This window comes from Quercus suber, unplaced genomic scaffold, assembly GCF_002906115.3.
Source record: "Quercus suber isolate HL8 unplaced genomic scaffold, Cork oak 2.0 scaffold_217, whole genome shotgun sequence".
Classification (NCBI taxonomy): domain Eukaryota; kingdom Viridiplantae; phylum Streptophyta; class Magnoliopsida; order Fagales; family Fagaceae; genus Quercus; species Quercus suber.
Genome location: NW_027069675.1, coordinates 664,892 through 680,684, shown reverse-complemented (window position 1 = coordinate 680,684; position 15,793 = coordinate 664,892). Strand labels below are relative to the sequence as shown.

The following is a 15,793-nucleotide window of genomic DNA, read 5'->3' as shown; positions in this document are numbered from 1 at the left end:
CAATCCAGTGCATCTTCCTGACTGAATCCGAGGAGCCCCATAGGAAATTTTGATTAACTCAGTCAATGCCTTCAAGTATTTTCCCAAGAAGTTGTGTACAATGCATAACATAGGCAGGTATCGTGGCTGAAAAGGCTTGTATAAGAACTGATCGACCAGCCAATGAAAGCATATTTGCTTTCCAACCCGCTAGTTTTTGCTTCACCCTATCCAAGATGAAATTGTAGTCTTGAGGAGACGTTTCGGGCTGCTTGATAGGAAATCCAAGGTACTTACCAAGTTTTGGAGTGGAAGCAAATCCGAGAATATCACAAAGCGATTCTCTAGTATCTCTATCAACATTAGGTGAAAAATAGACTCTAGATTTCGCCTCACTCACTGTTTGGCCCGACAAGGCACAGAACTCATCGAGGACATCTCTAATGGCTGAACAATTTATATAGTCCGCTTTTGTAAAGAAAACAAGATCATCCGCAAACAACAAATGAGAAAAGGCCAGACTATTTCGAGAGGCCTTAATAGGCTACCAAAGGTTTTGACTGCATTTCTCTTCAATTAGTTGGCCAAGGAAATCCATGCATAAAATGAAAAGGTAAGGTGATAAGGGATCTCCTTGCCTTATCCCTCTTGAGGATTATATCGGGTTAAGAGCTTCGCCATTAAATAGCACCGACGTTGATACTGTTGAGACACAACTCATAATGATGTCAATGAGATCCGAAGGGAGGTTAACTCTAATAAGAGTTTCCCTTATGAAACTCCATTCTAGCTTGTCATATGCCTTCTCCAAATCAATCTTCAATGCCATATACCCAACTCTCCCTCTCTTCTTACTTAGCGTATGAATAACTTCCTGCGCTATTATGGCATTATCAACTCCCTTCCTACCCGGAACAAACGCTGCTTAAAGAGGAGAGATTAGCTTATCCAAATAAGGTCTCAATCTAGCAACAATGATCTTAGTTACAATCTTGTATCCGGTGTTGCACAAGCTTATAGGTCTGTAATTTCCTAGGGTTTCCGGCTCTTAAATCTTAGGTATAATAGCAATATGGGTGCTGTTTAAGTATTCTGGAACTCTTCTCTCAAAAAATACCTTCTTTACTTCCTCAATAACAGACTTGCCTACAATCAACCAGAATCTCTGAAAAAATCCTGCATGTAGCCCATCTGGCCCCAATGCTTTAAAGGCTTTAAGAGACCATAAAACTGCTTTAACCTCATCCTCTGTAGCAGCTCCACTAATGCTGGTTTTCTCTTCCTCAGTTAAGCTGGCTTGCCATTGAGACCTTTCGGGTGCTGCCCTGTTTGTACTAAGCAGCGAGGTGGTGTAGACTTCATTAAATCCATTCCTTACAAACTCCTTAACTTCATCCTCTTCCGACAACCACTCCCCCATAGCATCTTTAATTGCCACAATCTAGTTTCTCTTTCTCCTAACTAAGGTTGATACATGATAAAAGGCAGTGTTCCTATCACCTTGTATCATCCAATTGACTCTCGACTTAAGAGCCCAAAGCTCCTCCTCCTGATTCAGCACCATATCAAGCTTCTTCAGAAGTGCATTCTCCAAATTCAAAAGAAAATTGGATGGCCTAATTGACAAAGTACGCTGAATACCATTTAGCCTTGCCATGATGTTTTTCTTCCTAGCAAAAATATTACCAAACTGCACCTTGTTCCAATTGGTGGCATCCCTTCTGAAGTGCTTTATAGCCTCTTCAAGTGCATCTGAATGCCTTCAAGCCTAGTTAACAACATGAGGGAAAGTGGGGTCCGACAACCAGCAGGTCTGGAATTTAAAAGGCCTATTACCTCGCTTTTGGACATTAGGAAGAACTTGAAGCATAACCGGGCAATGATCTGAATGACACCTAGTGAGGTGCACAACTCTGGCTTCAGGATATAAAAGACACCAACTAGGATTAACGAAGACTCTATCAATTCGTTCCTGAATAAGAGCTTGCACTTCCCTCCTATTAGTCCATGTAAACCGAGACCCCGAAAACCCAATGCCAATCATGCTGCACTTGTCTAAACACTCCTTAAACATCAAGGATCTATTTACACTAGCAGCCCTTCCCTCAAATTTATCTTCTGCCTGAAGAGGCTCATTAAAATCCCCGGCTAGGACCCAAGGCATATTATGAAGTTCAGCAACATTATTAAGATTATTCCATAAAATGTGCCTTTCAACACTCCTAAGACTAGCATATACTGCAGTAAATAACCAGTCCAGGTTAGAGTTTCTTACCTTAACCATCACATGAATCTCCTGCTCCGTGCTCGTGAGCAGAGTAATCTCCACTCTATCTGAGTTCCAAAGCAGCCACAACCCGCCAGCGTATCCAATAGTGTCTGTATGAACGACACCATCAAAGGGCAATCTGTCTGTTATCTCTCTCGCCCTGTCACCACCCACCCTAGTTTCCATGACCACTAGCATTGTTGGATTATGATTACGGACCAGCTCTTGAATATGACTCTGAAAGGAGGGCTTCAACGTGCCCCTACGATTCCATACTATGATATTCATTATAAACTGGTGATAAGGTGTGGGCACTTGTTAGCAGGAGGCATCGACTTCGCCTTCTCCCTTAAATTCCATCCAATCCACTTCAGCATATCCAGAGACTGTCCTTCCCTTGGGATCAGCGTTAAATTGTGCTAAATCACGCCCCTCTCCATCTCCTGAGACATTACAAGCAAACTGAACATCACACTTGGCTGAAAGACTTGAATTTGCTCCGTGGTATTTCTGAGCATCACAAGCACTGTTGATATCAGTGGCAGTGCTCCCCAAATCATTCGCCGTTCCTCCTCCATCAACGGCGCATCCGCCACGAGTAGCCACCATGACTTCCCCGCCTTTACCCACATCGGATCTATCACTGTCATAACTCCACTCCTTACCCTCTCTGCTATCAAAGGGAATATCCACTTCCATGCCCTTCGTAAATTGCTGTTGAACCACCCCATGGCTCGCACCAAATTTGCACAAATTTTTGCTATCACCACCTTTGGATTTTCCACTACTACCCTCTCCAAATTTGTACCCCACCTCTGGCCACGGCATGCTTGAGAGCTGAAGCTGTGAAGTAGATCTCGATTTTGACTCTCTACTTGATCTTGGCTTGCCTCCTCCATCACAGGTCACTTGGTCACCACTAGAGATAGGATTCAATTTTTCCTTTTGGGCGTGCACAATGGAGGAGCTGCTCTGTTCTCTCTCTGCGGCGCCTATTGCAGAGACTTGGGATGCCTTGGCACGAGCAAGAACCTTCTTGGCCTTAACTAACGCTCTATGATTGGGTTTGACCTGCACCGCTTCATTTCCAGCCCGAACGTCCATATTAGCCACGTCTAACGTCTTTAGGCTTACATCCGTTGGAGTTTGGTCAGTCCGTATGGTTTGAAGGGAGCTCACCAATTGGGCTTTGTTAATTACTTTCAAAGATGACAGCTTTCGTTTGGCTTCTCTGCTAGGCCCATTGTTGGGCTCCACCTTGCATAGGCCCATATTGGCACTGACTCCATTCCCACAAATTTCTTGCATCTGTCCCAAATGGCCGTTGGCACTACCAGAAGGGGTCCTTCCACTTCTTTGGGTTTTTGTCCCATTCTTTCTCCTGCCAACCACTACCCACAGCCCATACATGGTGTCCTTAGTAACCTCTTGCACATCCTCTTGCACGCCCTTGGTGGACCCCTCACCGTCTTGGCATTATCCAAACCATACTCTTTGCGTGACTGCTCTCCTTTGTCCTCAACAGCCACCGTTTCCACCTCATGCACCTGAGAACATTGGCGAATCGTGTATAGGCAATTTTCCCTCCGGTGACCCATTCTTCCACAAGAGAAGCACAATTTTTGTACACCCTCATAGCAAACCGGCTGTTCAAACTTACCAATTAATATTGTTGTGATCAAAGGCTTGTCAATATCAATATGAACGCAAAGTCTAGCAAACCTTCCTTTAGCTTCAAAAGCAGTGTGAGTATCTATTCTTAGAACATTGCCAACGGATTTCCCAATCTGGAGAAGAGCTTCCACATTGTAGTACTCAATTGGAAGTTCATTGAGTCTTATCCAGACTGCTATCGAGGAAACACTTGCTGATGCTGGTCGGAAATTCGCCTCCCATGGCCTAATGGAGAGGAAGTGCTCACCAATAAACCAAGGACCCTTCCTAAGGATATTTTCATAATCTTCTTTCAATGACAACCTCACAAGGAAAAAGCCAAGCCCCAAACCCACACAGTCCAGTCTACCAGTAGGTTTCCACATGGATAGTAGTCTACTGTGTAGAAAACTGAACCCAACTGTCCTACCAAAGACCTTGACAATGATTGCTTTGGACCATGGAGTGCGAATGTGCTGCTTGAATTCTTTAGAGAACTTGACAGCAGCTAGTCCTTCATAGAGCACCTCTACTTCCTTATCTGATTCTTCATCGTCTTCCATACAATCACCAAAATTAAAAGCCTGGGTGAAGGCACCAGGTATTTCACCAACAAGCTTATCCTTGAAGGATATGGCCCTGCTCCATGACCCCTGACCACGGCATGGAGATGAAGATCCCGAGTCTAGACCTCCTTGGAAGCCTGCAAAGCTCACATCTTTAACTTTCTTATTGCTTCATGCCAACTCGTCTTGCTCTTCGAGAGAGAGAGATGGTGTCATTGTCCTATGAGAGAGAGAAACGATACCATTGTCCTACTTTTAAGTTTTAATCTAGGAAGTATAAACACGACAGAATGGGCTGTGTGTCTGTGTCGGACATAAGACATGCCTCGAACATGACTCCCTACGAGTCCACCCAAAAAATAATAAATTTTTTTGGGGAATTATTTTACTAAGCTTTAATTCTTTGTTTAATCTTTTTAATTGTTAAAAATTATAACATTGGTTATTAATAAATGATGGGCCTGTTAGCATTTAATGGATTAGACTTTAATTTGAAATTATTTGTATTCTAAACATCATTTAATAAGCATAAATTCACTTTATTATCCATTATTACTCTTAAATTGATATTTATTTACTAATATATGAAAAATAAATGCTTAACAATATACAAAAAATCTAAATAAAAATATATTTAATAATTAATTAATATATGTATCCCTGCCATATCTTATCTTAATTTTTCAAAAATTACCATATCGCCATTTCATATACATACCGTGTTCGAGTTTGTGCTTCCTATGTTTTAATTTTCATTTCATGCTCCATGATTGCAATATATCATGGTTTGATTTTTCCATTTTCAATTTTGATTACTTTGTAATGAAAAAAAAGAAAAGGTATGACAAACATTGATCGGTGGAGTACAAAAATGAACACTTGGAACAGTTAATTTTTATTCCAAAATTTCTGCAAGATTTTACTTAGGTCTTCTTTCATTAAACCCACCAACCTCCCTTTTTCTTGGCAAATCAATAATATCAGTATCTCCAAACTCCAAAGCTTTGGAATTTATAAATTTTTCTATAGTGAGATAGTGTCTGGGTGTCCACTTCTTTTTGTGCTTATATTTGTTGCTCTAATGAGTGATATATTCTAAAACAATGGAGTTTGGACACTATAGGTCACATTCAAATGTGACTAGCACTTGTACTAGTAGAGATACATTTCAAGAAGATGATGAACAGGCTCTCGAACGGGCTGCACTTGAAAAGCTTCCAACGTATGACCGGGCACGTAAAGGTCTTCTACATGGAGTTACTGGGGACTTTAAAGAAATCGATCTTAAGATGCTTCGGATTCAAGAAAAAAGGGAGCTGTTGGACAGGGTGTTCAGTAATGTTGATCAAAATGAAGAGTACTTAAAGAAGCTCAAGAAGAGAATTGGCGGGTGGGAAAACCTTTTTCATTGAGAAAATTTTGGTTACAAAAAATGTCATTTTAGTTTTCTATAACATTGTTATCTTTTTCATGTTTGTTTTACAATATTATGTTTTGCCTTTTCTTATACTTATCAACCAAATGAAGCATATATTTTTGTGGCTCACATTGACAAGTGTTTCATTTGATTGGTAATCACCAAAAATTTGAGTTTCTCTCAATCTACCAACAATAGAAATTCGATTCGAGAATCTGACTGTTGAAGCAGAAGGTTATGTGGGCAGCAGAGCTTTACCCTCGGTCTTCAACTACTTTTTAAATATTACAGAGGTATCTGGCATTAAACGGGAAGAAATATGAACTGGTAATTTTACCTTTGCACTTGAGACTATATTTGTATCATGACTTCTCTGTCTTAAAGGGTATAGCAGATTACCTCCATCTTGTTCGTAATCGAAAGGCAAAGTTCTCGACTCTTAGCAATGTTAGTGGAATTATCAAACCTGGCAGGTAAAAGATGAAGGTTATATTTGAGTCACTAAGGCTCTATTTGATTTGGCGATAATGTTTCCTAAAAAATGAGTCATTTAAAAAAAAAAAATTTCTATAAAATTATCTCAATTTCTTATCTTATGTTTAGTAGCAACCTTAAATGAGTTACAAAAATATATATTTTAACTTCCTTTATTTAGCTTGATGTGAGAGTTGTTTTCCAAAAAAATTAGTGGAAAACAATCTCTAAAATAAGTTATTCTTTTTTTGTTGATCAAAAATAGTTTTCCTTTGATTCATTTTTTTTTATACTACTAAACACAAAAAAAAAAAACTATCTTACACAAGGTTTTCATCGTAACAAAGAAAGTGTCACGCTTATCCATTCCTTTGTTCATTTTTCGTGTACAACATTATAGGTTTTGGGCTTCATAGATTCATAATAACTTTTTTTAACTTCTTGAAGTGCATTTCAGATTGGCTCTGCTTTTAGGACACCAGGCTCAGGGAAGTCTACCTTACTAAAAGCTTTGTCTGGACAACTTGACTCGAAAATAAAAGTAAAGAAGTTATACTTAAGCTCTTAGTTTTATTGCCTATGTTTTAGTCTAATATGAGTAAATAACTAAACATTCCTGGAATTGTCTATAATATTATTCAAACTCTTAATTGTAATTTCTTTTGGAATCCTAGTTTTCAAGGAAAGTGACATATAATGGCCATGAGATGCACGAGTTTGTACCCCAGAGGACTTCGCCTTATATCAGCCAGTATGATATTCATATTCCTTTGTTAACAGTTAGAGAAACCTTAACCTTCTCTGCTAAATGTCAAGGAGTTGGTACTGGCTATGGTAAGTTACAACACTATAGATTATATATAATGAAATAAGCTTTACATAAACTTTTGCCTTTCTTTTTTAATTTTTAATTCTGGTTCTATTGACTGCTTTAGAGATGCTTGTGGAGCTTTTGAGAAGAGAGAAGGAACTAAATATAAAGCCAGATCCCTTTATTGATGCGTTGATGAAGGCAAGAAGCTAGAGTTTTATACAACTTGTCACAATGAGTTATGCATGTGTTCATGCCAAAGGGGTTTTTATTTTCATAATACATTTTGTACTTTTTAATATAGCTGTCAGTTTTGAAAGAACACGAGGAAGACATAGTCACAGACTACGTTCTTAAGGTATATTCCAGGACACAATCTATGCTTATGAGACCCAGTAAATAGGCCTAAGGGAGTAATCCAATTTTTAAATAAAGTTGAATTAATTTATGTCTTAATCTTTGTATTTATGCACAGATTTTAGGACTAGACGTGTGTGCCGATACAATTGTAGGGAATGAAATGATAAGGGGCATATCAGGAGGACAAAAGAAACGTGTTACTACAGGTAGATTGACATATATACGAGGAAAACCCAGCTTAGCAATTGTGAAATCTTTGATTTCAGAATATCTAATCTAAATTTTGAATCTTTTTTTTTCTTTCTTTGATAGAAACGTTTTTGACTAACTTGGATTAACGCAGGGGAGATGCTGGTTGGTCCTTCGAATGCGTTTTTTATGGACAATATATCTAATGGTCTTGACAGTTCAACCACGTTTCAGATCATTAATTCAATCAGGCAGTCAATTCACATCTTCAACAAGTCTGCTCTTATCTGTCTTCTGCAGCCTCCACCAGAAACTTATGAGCTCTTTGATGACATTATTCTTCTTTCAGGGGGACAAATTGTATACCAGGGACCCCGTGAATGTGTTCTAGAGTTTTTTGAATCCATGGTGTTGAAGTGGGCCGTGTGTGTGGCTTGAATTGCCACAAGCCCAAGTCAAGTAGTATTAGGAAACCAAATTTAACTAGGAATTTAATTCCTAGTACAGCCAACCTATAATATATGTATATATATATATATATAGATATATTAAGGGTGTTGAGGGGAAGAGAGAATTAGAGAATTCCAATTAACCTAGTGAGCAGCCGCATGAAAGAAAATAGAGAAAAGAGAGGCAGACAGCTTCTATTCTTATTGTTTCTGTGAGAGAGTGCTAGGGTGTAATTGGGATTTGGGTTTCTTGAGAGTGTTATTGTGCACTATTGTATCTCCCTATTTTTTATAGTGAAATTTCTCCGTCGTCTCCGTGGAGGTAGGCAGTTTGCCGAACCACGTAAATTCTTGTGTTCTTTGTGTGTGCTTGTTATTTTATTTCCGCTTATTTACTGTTATTGATTGGAGTCCTGGGATGCTATCTTCACAACAAGTGGTATCAGAGCTAAGGTTAGGATTCAATCCTTTGAACACAGTAAAGATGTCAAGCACAAAGTATGATGTAGAGAAGTTTTGTGGCAAGGGAAAGTTTTCTCTTTGGCAAAGGCGGATGAAAGATCTCCTAATTCAACAAGGAGTTCATAAGGCCTTGTTTGGGAAGGAGAAGAAACCGGAAACGATGAAGGATGTAGAATGGGTAGAGATGGATGAGAAAGCAGCTAGCGCTATTCGTCTAAACCTAGGTGATGAGGTCATTCACAACATCCTAGAAGCAAAGACCGCAAAGGAGGTTTGGAAAAAACTAGAAAGTCTTTATATGAGAAAGAACTTGACGAACAAGTTGTACGTGAAAAAGCAACTGTATAGTTTGCATAAGAAGGAGGGTTCAGATCTGTTGGAGCATCTCAACACATTTAATATGTTGAACACCCAACTGTCAAGTTTTGGGGTGAATTATGAGGATGAAGATAAATCATTACTCTTGTTAGCGTCGCTTCCTACTTCTTTTGATTATCTAGTGACTACGTTGATGTACGGGAAAGAGACTATAGTACTCGAGGAGGTGACTAGTGCTCTCTTGTCACACATAAAGATGAAGCAAGATGGTGATGGTTCTCAGGCTGATGGACTTATTGTAAAGTCTGAGTCAAGCAATAGAGGTAGAAGCAGGTCAAGAGGACGGAACTCCAACAGGAACAGATCACAGTCTAAATCACGTGCAAAGAAAGATGTAGAGTGCTTTTATTGTCACAAGAAAGGACACTACAAGAATCAATGTAAAGAGTTGAAAGAGCATTTAGAGGAGAAGAAGAATGGAAAGAAGCCCCTAGAATCAGCTAGTGTTGCTGAAGAAACATCAGATGACAGTGAAGCTGGTGCAGATTTACTTTCAGTTTCATCAAGTAACAACGTTCTATTGGAATCTTGGGTTTTAGATTCAGCATGCTCTTATCATATGACTCCAAAGAAAGATTGGTTTGTCATGTATAAGCCTTACAATGGTGGTATGGTCCAAATGGATAATGATGCTACATGCCCGGTTATTGGGATTGGTACCGTGAAGATCAAGATGTTTGATGGAGTTGTGAGAGTTCTTAGTAATGTCAGACATGTTCCAGATCTTAGAAAGAATTTGATTTCTTTAGGAGTATTGGATGATTTGGGCTATTCATACTCATCAAAGGGTGGAATCATGAAGATTACCAAAGGTGCTTTGATGGTGATGAAAGGACAGAAAGTAAGCACGCTTTACAGATTGATTGGGAACACAGTTGTAGGAAGAGTTGCAGTCACCACTCCGATAGAGTCCAGCACTGATGACACAAAATTATGGCATATGAGACTTGGCCATATTGGTGAACGTGGTATGTTAGAGCTGCATAAGAGAAATTTATTGAAAGGGGTGAAGACATGCAAGCTAGACTTCTGCAAGTATTGTGTGTATGGGAAGCAGCATAGAGTCAGTTTCAAGACAGGTTCTCATACAAGTAAGGGTGTTCTTGATTACATTCATTCAGACGTTTGGGGTCCAGTATCAGTTTCTTCTCATAGCGGTGCTCAGTATTTTGTCAGTTTCATTGATGACTACTCTAGAAAGGTATGGATTTATTTTATGAAGCATAAGTCTAATGTGTTTGACATATTTAAAAAGTGGAAAGCACAGGTTGAGAATCAGACTGGCAGGAAAATAAAATACCTTAGAACAGATAATGGACTAGAGTATAGAGATAAAGAATTCATAAAATTTTGTGAATTAGAAGGCATTACTCGTCACTTCACAGTTAAAGGAACTCCACAGCAGAATGGGGTTGCAGAGAGAATGAACAGAACCTTAGCAGAAAGAGCCAGATGCATGAGATTAAATGCAGGGTTGCCTAAGGTGTTCTGGGCAGAGACAGTTAACACAGCAAGCTTCGTTATTAATAGATCTCCATCATTAGCCATAGATTTCAAGATTCCAGAAGAGGTTTGGTCAGGTAGACCAGTTGATTATTCGAGTCTAAAAATCTTTGGTTGTCCAGCTTATGTGCATGTGCAGAGTGGAGAGCGTTCTAAATTGGATTCGAAGTCAAGAAAATGTGTATTTCTTGGTTTTGAAAAAGGTGTTAAAGGCTATAGGCTTTGGGATCCAATCTCAAAGAAAACGGTGACCAGCAGAGATGTCATATTTGATGAAGCCTTTATGTTGAAACAGAATGAAGCAGAGACATGTGATGATAGTCCACAGGAGAAATTAACTGTTGAGGTGGAGTTTGACGAGAATAGTTCATCCAGTGATAAGGGTGATGCTGAGATTGATCCACAGCAGCAACAAGAAGAGTCTTATTCAATCGCTAAAGGTAGAGAGAAGCGGGTTCACAAAGCACCACAGAGATATGGCTTTGAAGATATGGTTAGCTTTGCTCTCATAACTAGCAGTGGAGATCCATTGTCTTACGAGGATGTAGAAGAGATGGGGTCACTACAGAAGAATAAGATTTGGGAATCATCTAGTATGTTGATAAAGCCAATTCCAACAGACAAGTTCAAGAGCTACTTGGACTTGGTTGGTGTTTGCAGCTTGTAAGCCCTTAAGGGCTAAGGTGGAGGCGATGGAGGAGTTTGCTCGTGTAGCTTGATCAATTCAAGCCAAGGTGGAGATTTGTTGAAGTGGGCCGTGTGTGTGGCTTGAATTGCCACAAGCCCAAGTCAAGTAGTATTAGGAAACCAAATTTAACTAGGAATTTAATTCCTAGTACAGCCAACCTATAATATATGTATATATATATATATATAGATATATTAAGGGTGTTGAGGGGAAGAGAGAATTAGAGAATTCCAATTAACCTAGTGAGCAGCCGCATGAAAGAAAATAGAGAAAAGAGAGGCAGCCAGCTTCTATTCTTATTGTTTCTGTGAGAGAGTGCTAGGGTGTAATTGGGATTTGGGTTTCTTGAGAGTGTTATTGTGCACTATTGTATCTCCCTATTTTTTATAGTGAAATTTCTCCGTCGTCTCCGTGGAGGTAGGCAGTTTGCCGAACCACGTAAATTCTTGTGTTCTTTGTGTGTGCTTGTTATTTTATTTCCGCTTATTTACTGTTATTGATTGGAGTCCTGGGGTGCTATCTTCACAACACATGGGATTCGGATGTCCTGAGAGAAAAGCCATTGCCGAATACCTACAGGAAGTAAGTTTTCAAACTGATCCTTATCCCTTTCGAATGTGAAAAAATAACAATTGTATCGAATCCATTCATTGTGACAGTTTTCCAAGTCTCAAACTTGTCACTTGGATTGCAATCTTTTGTACACACGGTAGGCAAGGGCAGAGCCAGGAATTTTTGTTTGGGGGGCCAAGTTGCAACGTTAATATATTTATCAAGACAACTTTCACACCCACACACACACATATATACACACACGCGTGCTTTTTATTATATATACACACATATATATACACACTTTTTTATTTGATAAGTTATATATATACACACACCCAACAAAAAAAAAAAAAAAAGATTTTAGTATTTTCAATCAAAATTATTTTTGACGGCGATCTTTCATAAAAAATTCATTTTTTCCATTTTCATAGTCAAAATCTTAAAAAGTTTCATTTTAAACACAAATTATCAAATTTTATGCTAAAGTAAGTAAAAAATCTTTTAATTGAACTAATGAAATTTTCAAAAACATGAATAATCCAAAACTTGGAGAAATAAGTTAGGTTCCAAACATATTTAAAGCTACCTTACTTTAACACATTATATGGCAACTAAAGACACATTTCATGTGTAGTTTTAGTGACAAAAATTTTTTAATGAGTCAATGACTTGTTAATCGTCACATAACGGGTTGAAAAATATAGATTTAAACATGTTTGATACCAAATTATATCAAATATTTAACAAATATAAAAGCACGTTTTACAATAAAAAATAGAATTGCGAAAAATAAAGTTATATCTTTGTAACTATTAAACCAATTATTTTTTTTAAGAGCATTATTGGACTAATTCAAATATTTTGGGAGGTGGGGCCAACTCTTATTTTTTAGACTAAATTTTGAAAACATAAAAATAATTATATATATATTTTAAAAAATTTTAAAATTTTGGGGGGGCCACCGCTGTACGTGCCTCCGCCCCGTCGGTAGGTGACATCAAGGAAGGATCAGAGACAGTATTGGGTGAATGAAGAACAGCCTTATCACTATGTTTCTGTCAATAAATTTGCAGAGGCCTTCAAATCATTTCATGTAGGAAGATCCATCCAACGTGAGCCTGCGACCCCATTCAAAAGGTCGAAGAGCCATCCTGCAGCTTTGACAAGATTCAAATATGGTGCCAACATGAAAGAATTGATGAAAGCTTGTTTCTCAAAAGAAGTTATTCTGATGAAGAGGAGCGTATCTATGTACCTATTCAGAGCAATTCAAGTGAGTAATATTCATGTTTAATGCCCTTCAACAGTAACTTAGACTTCAGACACAATGACTTTTAATCTTCATTTTCAGCTCGAAATTATTGCAATCATCGATCGTGGCAACTGTCTTTGCGCAAGCCAAGAAGCATCATGATACACTAGAAGATGGAATAGTCTATCTCGGTGCTCTTTATTTTGGGCTATCTTCAATAATGTTTGCTGCACAATTCGAACTTCCTCAAACCATTGATAAACTTCCTGTGTTCGAAAAGCAAAGAGACCTCCTCTTCTATCCTTCATGGGCATTTTCATTGCCAGTAGCCATTCTTGGAATTCCTTTGTCTTTAATCGACGTTGTCTTATGGGTTGCCCCGACTTATTTTCTAATAGGATTTGATCCTAGTGGCATTAGGTCAGTACAAAAAATACCAATTATCCTCACTAAACACCAATTTTCCTTTCATGGATTATGTATAGTAACCCTTCTACATTTCTTTTGCTTCAGGTGGCTTAGACATTTTCTCCTTCTTGCAGCGCATGCACAGATGTCATATGCACTTTTCAGATGCATGGGTGCACTTTCTAGGGACCATGTTATTGCAAACACAGCAGGAAGCCTTGCAATCATATGCCTTCTAGTGCTAAGTGGATTCACTATATCACGAAGTATTAATACTTTAATATGCCATTCTGACATTTTCCTAAAGAACTTTAAAGTATTCACTTTAACTTATGCAAAATTTTCTATATATTTTAATATAAAAACCTACTTTTTTTTTTCTTTTTTGTTTTACATATTCATTTTTCAAACACCGCACATTAGATTATCTATTTTACACTATATTTTATTAAAATATTAATTTTCTTGATTTTTTTAATTCCTTCTCTTTCTTCACTTGCAACAAACACCATACACTCTTTTCTTTTATCTTTGAGATACGTAAAAAAATGAATAAACAACTAAATGCAAAGTGAATAGTATCAGTATAAATTTACACGAATACTGTAACAAATTTGTAAATTTACACAATTATATACGGAGTGATGTGGGTTATTTTTAAGTAAAATTGTGTAAATTTTACACATTTTTCTATTATATATGAACTAATGTGAATGCTCTTAGCACAATTGTATAGAAAGATGGCATAATGTTGTTCTCTCTTTGTTTCATTTAGATTACGCACAAAATTGGTTGATTTGGGGTTTCTGGTTATCTCCCTTGATGTACACACAAAATGCACTTTCAGCAAATGAATTTCTCGGAAGGTCTTGGAAAAATGTAAGAATTCCTTCTTTTCTTGTAAGTAAGTTAATGTTTTTTCTAGGACAATTCTAGCGTGATTTGTCTAAAGTTTGGTTGTGAAACCCAAATGTAGGTTCGTAATGGAACAGAGGAAGCTCTTGGAATATCAGTCTTGAAAGCAAGAGGGCTGTTTACCAGTCCGCAATGGCCTTGGATTGGTCTTTTTGCATTGATTGGTTACATATTCTTATTGAATGGAATTTGCACATTAGCTCTTGCTTACCTTAATGGTAAGCACTCTTATTTTAACACCCTATTATTTCCACTTTTTGATATTGCTATCCCATTTAAACCGTTTTGACTCTTCACAGAATATGGAAAGGTTCAAGGGGTTTCTCAGTCAAAAAATACTTCAGAGGAGAAGCACACTAACAGAATAAGTGAGACTGAGGTGTCCAAGGCACAAGAAAGTGGAACAAGCTCCAGCAAAATTAGAGGTAAGGCCATTAAACTTAGAAATGCTGAGCAATATATAAATAAAATACTTTCCAAGTTTTGGGGACATAGGTCTCATGATATCAAGAATAATACATGACCATAAAATTTTTACATTCCTGTGAATTTGACAGATATGCATATAACAAACCAAATGTAGAAATATTATAATACCAATATTATGATTCCAAGATACAGAAATTTCAAGAATACAACATGTGAGAAAATATAACTCGGTGAATCAAATGGCCCCTTGGAGTTGAGATTGTCCAAATGATGCTTATAAAATGTGATCACTAAGACTATGTATGAAATAACAGAATGCCTCTCCCATTCACACCTATTTCTCTGACCTTTGAGGATATCAGATATTCAGTTACAATGTGGTGCGGACACAAGATACAAGCCCCCAATTACACGCACATTAAAGAGAAAGAAGATGGTCTAACCTGTGGCCTTATGGCTAGGGCCTATTAATCATTGGGCTTGAGTCTCAGCAAGCCCAAATATTTAATAATTAGGGTTTCTTTAGGGTTTCTTTATGTTAGCTATTTAAACACTTTTTGGGGTTATTGTAAGACAGTTTTGATGATTATTAAAAAAAACGTGTGTTTTATTTTACTGGTGCCGACTCCAGTTTGCTTGGTGCTGACTCCAAGCAACCCCTAGGTGCTGACTCCTAGGGTTTTACCTCTTATTCTATTGTTTTTGTGGTTGTCCTACGTCAGTTTTGGTATCAGAGCAAACTTCCGATCCATTCAATACAACCGTAGACAACCACGTGAAAGCCAAACCGTCAAAAGAGCAAACCAGCCAAGAATGACATTACCTTTCAAGTATTTGCCTCATGAAATCTTGAACAAGCCCAAACCAGCCCCTGCAATCCGCGTATATCCCGCAGCCCCACACGAGTTTTTCATCCCCAAGCCAACAGAGAAGCCAGCGACACCTCCCAAGCCGGTGACCACCATCCGTGCCCGCCTCTGATCACAGTACCCACACCTACAAACCCAAAAAAAAAAAAAAAAAAAAAAAAACAAAA

At 38.1% G+C, this 15,793-nt stretch overlaps 1 protein-coding gene and 1 pseudogene across 1 annotated transcript; one reads left to right on the top strand and one right to left on the bottom strand.

Moving 5' to 3' along the window:
• Positions 1-1,420: 1,420 nt before the first annotated feature.
• LOC112031158 (uncharacterized) lies at positions 1,421-2,536 on the bottom strand. Its single transcript, XM_024063843.1, has 2 exons — positions 1,816-2,536; positions 1,421-1,731 (listed from the first exon to the last, which is right to left on the bottom strand). Exons 1-2 carry the CDS (start codon positions 2,534-2,536, stop codon positions 1,421-1,423), a joined length of 1,032 nt encoding a protein of 343 aa, XP_023919611.1.
• Positions 2,537-5,570: 3,034 nt separating this feature from the next.
• The window catches only part of LOC112006114 (ABC transporter G family member 38-like), an 18,510-nt pseudogene continuing 8,287 nt past the window's right edge, over positions 5,571-15,793 (top strand).